The sequence below is a fragment of the Eretmochelys imbricata genome, chromosome 24 (assembly GCF_965152235.1).
Source record: "Eretmochelys imbricata isolate rEreImb1 chromosome 24, rEreImb1.hap1, whole genome shotgun sequence".
Taxonomy (NCBI): Eukaryota; Metazoa; Chordata; order Testudines; family Cheloniidae; genus Eretmochelys; species Eretmochelys imbricata.
The window spans coordinates 1,460,001-1,466,903 of NC_135595.1; the positions used below are offsets into that span (position 1 = coordinate 1,460,001).

The 6,903-nt window shown below is 64.8% G+C and overlaps 1 protein-coding gene across 1 annotated transcript; it reads right to left on the reverse strand.

Annotated features, from left to right (window-relative positions):
• Positions 1 to 555: 555 nt before the first annotated feature.
• LOC144279945 (cocaine- and amphetamine-regulated transcript protein-like) lies at positions 556 to 3,216 on the reverse strand. The gene is made up of 3 exons (XM_077841650.1): positions 3,091 to 3,216; positions 2,369 to 2,452; positions 556 to 663 (listed from the first exon to the last, which is right to left on the reverse strand). The coding sequence occupies exons 1-3, from the start codon at positions 3,214 to 3,216 to the stop codon at positions 556 to 558; spliced, it is 318 nt and encodes a 105-aa protein (XP_077697776.1).
• Between the last annotated feature and the right edge of the window lie 3,687 nt (positions 3,217 to 6,903).

Consider the following 6,903-nt stretch of genomic DNA (forward strand, 5'->3'; position numbering starts at 1 on the left):
CTGGAGCAGTTGGATAAGGGTGCACACGGGCCTAGGTCTTGGCAGGGTTGGGGCCCTGGGCATAGAGCTGGTTCAGCTGCGCTGGGTGCAGGCTGCTCACAGCTGGATTTAGGAGTCTGATCACAGGAGCCCATGTTCCGAAGTGTCCCCCTCTCGGTGCTGGAGGGGATTTGGAGGCTGGGCCATGGTGGCCGGGAGGGGGGTGGCTCTGCAGGCCGGAGTGCAGCAGGGCTGAGTGATGCCGGGGGGGCTGTGGCCACGTCTCCGTAGTCCAAAGGGCAGCTGCAGTCTGCTCTGCTGCCAAGGTGGGGGTGGGGGTGTGGCCGGCACCTGGGGCTGCCCTGGAGACCGCAGGAGACCCCAGCCCTGCGGCAGCCTCCTGGGGCAGACGCTGGCCATGCCACGGTCTCTCACCACCCCCTTCCTCCGGGCTCTGCTGAGCAGCGTGGCCACGGCCGGCCTGGCTCCCCGCCCAGGCGGAGCGGAGGCATGTGCAGCACGACACACGGCGGCGTGGGAAGGTGATCTGCGGCTGGGGTCCCCCGCGGGCAGCGGCTACAAGCACTTGAGGAGGAAGGAGTTGCAGGTGGCTCCGCGGGGGCAGTCGCACAGCCTGCCGATGCGGGCCCCCTTCTTCACCGCGCACGCCTGGCCCATGGAGCACTGTGGGGACAAGGGAGGCACAGCTGAAGGGCGGGGCTGTGCCAGCGGGCAGCACTTGGAAACAAGGCTCCCCCCGGCAGGTGCCTTTCGACCCTGTGGTTACAGCCGGGCCCCTGAAACCCCTCTGGGCAGCAGGGTCTCGGGGGGTCAGTACGATCCCCCCTGAGGGGCAGGGGCTGTATGCGGGCCTGCAGCTCGCTGGGGGAGCAAAGGCTGGGCACTGGCTGCCCAAGTGGGGGCTGGGCCCGATCCCAGCGTTGGCACCTCTGGTTAATTGCCAGAAGCAACAGGCTCTGGGTCCCGCTGCTGCCCCAGCCGGATCTGTGCCCATACCGCATCAGCCCCCTCAGTGCGGCCGGGGGTAAGGCTGCGGCGCTGGTGGCATAAGGCTGAGGTGCCGGGGGCTGCCCTGGGAGCTGGGCCCTCTGTGTTAAGAGGAATCCCACCTCCCTGGAGCAGAGAGGGGCACCCTTGCTGCTGAGCCCAGCCCATCCCCAGAGGCCTCGCCCAGCACCGGGCATGGCTGGGTCACTGAAGCCAGGGGAGGAGAGCAGGGGCGTCAGCTGTTTGAGGGCAGCATGAGCTCAGAGCCAAGCCCTTCCAGCTGCGCCAAGAACAGCAGCTCCCGGGCGAGCATCAGCCCACGCTGCTGGGAGAGGCAGCCCCCTCGCGGAAGGAGGCACCTCAGGCTGGCGGGCACAGTGGGTGCTGCAGGTTCTGGCCACGGGTCTCACGTTGCCATGCGAAGGTGCAGAGAAGGGCAAGGAAAATGAGCAGAGAGTGGAACAGCTTCCACAGGAGGAGAGAGTATAAAGCCTGGGGCTGTTCAGGTTGGAAAAGAGCCGACTCGGGGGCGAGGACAGAGGGCTGTGACTCAGGGCTGGTGTAGGGGGAAAGTGGCACGGGAAGTGTCGTTTACCCCTTCACGTAACACGGACCCAGCGTCACCCAGCGAGATGACTCGGCAGCAGCCTTAGAACAAACCTAAGGAGGCTTCTTCTCCACCCAACAGCGCCTGGGGCGCTCGTCACCAGGGGTGTTGTGAAGCCCCAAAGTATCACTGGGATCAAAGGAGAATTCAGGGGGGCAGGTCCATCAATGGCTGTTTGCCAAGACGGCCAGGGACGCAGCCCCATGCTCTGGGCGTCCCTAAACCTCCGACTGCCAGAAGCTGGGACTGGACGATGGGACGGATCACTCGAGAATCGCCTGTTCTGGTCCTTCCCTGTGAAGCACCTGGCACCGGCCCGCCAGCGACAGGACACTGGGCCCGGTGTGCCCCAGTATGCCCGTGGAAATCAAGGGGGGCAGCAGCTTTGGAATGAGGGGGAAGGCAAAGACGTGACCTTTCCCCATCACTCTAATGGCTCCAAAATGCTCCTGTCTGGCTCAGCTGTGGCAGGGGGAGGGCCCCCACTGCACCCACCCTGTGCCTAGACTGCTAAAACAAACCCTTGGCCTGGAGTGTGGCTGGTCACTGACCGGTCCCCAGGGAGCACAGCAGGGCCGCACAGGGGCCCACCAGCCAGGGAGCTGCCCCGGGCCTGCACCTGGAAGAGGAACGAGCAGCAAGCTCCGCTGGGCAGGCAGAGAAATGGAAGCGCAGAACTGCTGGGCACTGGGCTTGCCCAGCTGGGGCGTTCGTTACCCACATGGATCCTTTAGCCATGGAATCAGAACAGGCCGGGGCAGGCCCGGATGGTACCTTGGGGACTTGGTTATATTTCTTCTCCCAGGTGGAAATCCTCTTGCTCTGCAGTTTCTCCAGCACGTCCTGCAGCTCCTCCAGCTGGGTGCCGCGTGGGACAAGAAGGAGGAAGGTGAGTGCAAAGCCCTGCCCCCAGGGCCGGCTGGGGGGAGCTGGCCTGCTGGAAATTGCTGCTTTGCTAAAGGAGCGGGTGTGACAGCTAGTTACCCTGCCCCCTCCCTCTGCCTGATCTGGGCATTGCCGGGAGCTCTGATTCAGGGCTCCCAGCTTTACCCTCTCGTGAAACTGACACAGCCATTTGGGGGGCAGAGAACTGACTGCCCAGTCCCTCTCCCCTCTGTTCTCCTTTGCAGCAGCCGGTCCCACCCAGCTTTTCACATGGGAGCACAGGGACTGGCTGCCAAGCTCGGCCGCCCGGCTGTGACACTGGCCAGCACCAGCTGCTTCAGAGGAAAAAGCAAGAACCCCGTAGTGATGGGGTGACGCTGCCCCCCCATTGGGTCTCCTCCTGGCCTCTAAGAGTCTTGTCCTCCCGGGTGTGCATCGGGGTGCCCTGCCCTTCTCCAGACTCTCTCAGCCTTCGGGGCCGTGAGAGAGCCCAGGGTGGCACCAGGAGGCGCGTGTCTGCAAAGACACAGGCAGCCAGGTTTGGGTGAATGCCCTGGTCCGTGGGAGACACTGGGGGCCATGCCCACGCCAGGCCGGAGACAGGAACTCACCAGTTGTTTCTCTTGCGGCTGGTACGAGTGTTTCAGGGGAAAGTCCTGGGGTAGCCGGGCGTTCACATCTGCCTGCTGGTGGGCCAGGAGAGCCAGGCAGAGCAGGAGCATGGTGGGTCGCTGCATGGCGGGGAATCAGTGGGGAGCTGTGCTCGGCGCTGGGGCAGGACCGGTGCCTGCTGCCAATGTGCCTCTCCACGCGCAGAGTGAGACTGGCCTGGCAAGCAGCGGGCCCAGCCCACGCACTGGGAGGGGGCTGCAGCTTGATAGGCTGAGGGCACACGGCAGGGACTGGTCCTGAGACCTCCTCTCCCATTGAGGGGGCGGGGGTTGCTGCCAAACAGGCTGCAGCTGAGTTAGGATGAATGGAGGAGTCAGGGGGGGTGGGGGCGGCTGGAGCCGGGCGGCCGAGAGGCCGTTAATATTGATGAGAGTTACAGTGTGTTTGACGAAGAAGAGGGGGATTAAATGTAACGAATCCCGTGTCCGCCAGCTCCCAAGGGCTCCCCCCAGCAACCAGCAGCAACATCTCTCTGTCAGTGTCTGTCTGTCCCCCCCACGCCCGTCTATCCAGCTAATCTCGGTGTCTGGGTATCTATCCCCTCAGTGCTCATCCGTCTGTCGGCAGAGCGCTCTGGCTGGGCCCATGTGCATTCATCTAGCTAATCCCAGCATCTGGCTGGCGTCCCCGGGGTTCTGGCTCTCAGCTCGGCCCTGTCTACCTCTCCATCCTGGTGACAGCTTGAGCTCGGGCCAAATCCCTTCGGCCGGGGATGGGAGCTCGGCGATTGCTCAGCACCTGAGCAGAGAGGAGGTGTCTGTCGGCCGGGGCTCTCCCTGGACCCGCGCTTTGTCCGTTTGCTGCGGGGCTTGGAGCCAGCATGGGAACAAAGGACCCTTCCCTGCTTGGTTCGGCCCCAGGACAGATAAAATCCCGCCCCAGCTGTGCTTGACTTTGCCAGGTGGGCGTCTGCTGGGCAGCTTTACCCTGGCCCGTGTCAGAATTGGCCTGTGGGCACAGGGCCTGGGCCCCGTTTGCAGCTGTCCAGTGGAACCAGGTGACAAGTTCTTGCTGCAGACTGGGGGGTCCCCGAATGCACCCTGTCGCAAGGTTACACGCTAACCCTTGTGCCTCTGGCAGCTGCTGCCCTCCCATGCCATGAGCAGGGCTGCTGGCATCTGGGTACCTTGGAGCCTCCAGCCCCTGCTAGGCTCTGGGCAGATGCTGACTGCGCTGGGTGCTCCAGAGCTTTAGGCTTTTTCCTCTAAGCCACCGGGGGAGGCTCTGCCCTGAGCCAGGAGCTCGGCAGCTTCCCGCCCACTGCCTAAGGAGCTGGGCTGGGGGTCAGGGCACCTGCCCTGCTGGGGATGGACCAGTCCCTGCCCCTCTGCCCTGCTCTGGCTGTGAGCACTTGGGGGCAGGGCCTGGCCTCGCCTGGCACAATGGCCCCAAGCTCAGTCGTGCCCCTCGCTCAGGTAATGTAAGCGTGAGAGCATGAGTCCAGTGCTGGGCGGCACCCGAGCTGGGCCCAGGTTGGCACGAGCATCACAGCACCTAGCCAGGACGCCCGGGGTGAATCGGATCCCAACGCCGCAGTTACACCAGGGGGGGATTTAGCCCAGTGATTTTTCCACCAGCCCAGCCAAACCCCACCCCCCTTGTTAAAAAGATCTCTCCCTAACAATTCCCCTCCCTGCTTCCCATCCCCCGGCGCCTGGCGGTCCTTCACCTCACACCCTAGTCCTGCACCCCCAGGCAGCCGGATCCTTGGCCCCTCGGCCACAAACCTGGCACTACGAGCACCAAGACTGGGCCTGGTCCAGTCCTGTGCCTAGGAGAGCTGAGTCCTCTCCCCAGGCGGGGCCCCTGGGAGCCCCCACCGAGCATCCCCCCTCCCTGCCAGCCCTGGCACCAGGTCTCAGGCCGGTCTCTGCTCCAGAGCACGTGGGGCTGGACCCGCCCCCCCCAGTCCTGCCCTCACTCACACAGTGGGTGTGGCCTGGCTTCTGGGATGCTGGCGCTGGAGAATCAGGTCTCAGGGGGGCCCCAGCTCAGCTCCCCGCATGGCTCTGAGCAGCCAGTGGGATCCCGTGGCAGGCGGATTCCCACTGGGGGTGGGGGCTTTTAATGCTCTCTGGAGGTTAGCCTGGCTCCTGCCTGGCACCCGCTGCCTCGCCCATCGCCGTGAGCTCACACTGGATTTGTGCCCAGTGCTGTGGGGAGGTAGGGGCCTGCCAGCTCCCCCCACATGCAGCAGGTGGATCTGAGGTGTCATGGGGGGTTGGGAGGCCCTGGGCAGCGCCCGGCATAATGGGTGGCGCGGGGAGGAGAAACCCTGGTCCAGCCCTGCCCCGCCAGCCTCGCCTGGCATCGCTGCGCGAATTCTCCCCAGGTACTAACAGGTGCCTTGCTGCCCACAAGCTGCTAGAACGAGTCACTCTCCAAATTGACCCCCCAAGTACGAGGCGCTGGCCCAAGGGAACCCCCGCTCCCCACACTGGCCCAGCGCCAGCCCCCTCCATGAATCCAAATCAGCAGAGCCCTGAGCCCTGTCCCCCGCTTCGCGCGCCATGTGGCAGGTTATGTAAGTGATGGACAAGCAGCGCTAATCCCCCCCGTAATCCTGCCAGTCTGCACTGGGATTAACCACAGCCGGGGGGGCAGCTTCCTGCGGCTCCTCGGCTGCCTGGGCAGGGCTGGCCGGGGGCAGGGGGTGACCCGGCAGCGCCCCGGGGTGGCTGAGGGGGGAGTGGCACCCATGGAGGCTGGAAGCGGGGATTGGGGGCTCACAGCCGGGGATGAGGAGAAAAGGGGCTTGGTGGCCCCCAAGGGAGGAGGGGAGAGGTGGATGAGTCTGTGCGGAAGCCTCAACTAAAAGCCATTAATATTGATCTGCCTCCCGCTGCCGGGGAGGGGCTCCAGAGCTGGGCTAGCAGGGGGCTGTGGGTCGAGATTGAGGGGCACCATCAGAGTGGGGGCTGGGCTAGCAGGGGGCTAGACCCCCCCCATGGGGCTAGAACTTGGGGGCTCAGCTGGAGCAGACCAATCACAATGGCGCCTGGGAAGATCCAGTGCCACCCCCTTCACCCTCAGCCCCGGCTTCGCAGTTCAGGGGCTTTCGCAGAGTGACCACATGGGGCCACGGCGCTGGGCAGAATTCACCGGGGGTCGGGGGGATTTCTTTGGTCTCTGCAAGAGACGTGAGTCTGTCACCGTTATACCCAGCTGTCCTAGCAGCCGGGTACCTCCCTGGGCCCCTGGGCATCTGGGTACCCCCGGGCCCCTGCATAGGCGGGGATCCTCCAGGGCAGCAGTTCTCAAACTTCATTGCACCACGACCCCCCTTCTGATAACAAAAATTACTACATGACCCCAGGAGGGGGGCCGAAGTCTAGGCCCAGGGCTGCCCCAGCTGCCTGCAGGGAGAAGCCTTTTGGTGAGGGGTAACGGGCCCTGGCTGGGCAGGGGTGTTGGGCTGCCCTGACCAGCGATGTGAGTTCGCCTCATCCTGGGGCCGGGGGTGGGGGGGTGTGCAGTGTATGTGTGAATGCATGATTGTGCATCGGGGGGGGGCTGCACCGCTGGGCCCCGGGGAGGGGCGCCCTCTGATTTGCTGCCCTGCGCTGTGATAAATGGCTGAAGCAGCACCCCCACTTCCTGGGGGGTGTCGGCCCCGGCCAGGCGCCTGGCACAGGCCCAGTTCCAAGTCCCCCCCCCACCCCCCCCACCCGAGCAGTGTCTGGGAAGAGCCTGCGAGACCGCCCCATTGGCGCAGGGCTGAGGTTCGGGGCTCCCTGAGCAGCATCTCGCCC

Coding starts and splice junctions, on each gene's coding strand:
- LOC144279945 (XM_077841650.1), bottom strand. CDS start 3,216: ATGCAGCGACCCACCATGCTCCTGCTCTGCCTGGCTCTCCTGGCCCAC. Junction 2,453..3,090: donor AGCCGCAAGAGAAACAACTG/GTGAGTTCCTGT, acceptor CGCGGCACCCAG/CTGGAGGAGCTGCAGGACGT. Junction 664..2,368: donor AATATAACCAAGTCCCCAAG/GTACCATCCGGG, acceptor TTGTCCCCACAG/TGCTCCATGGGCCAGGCGTG.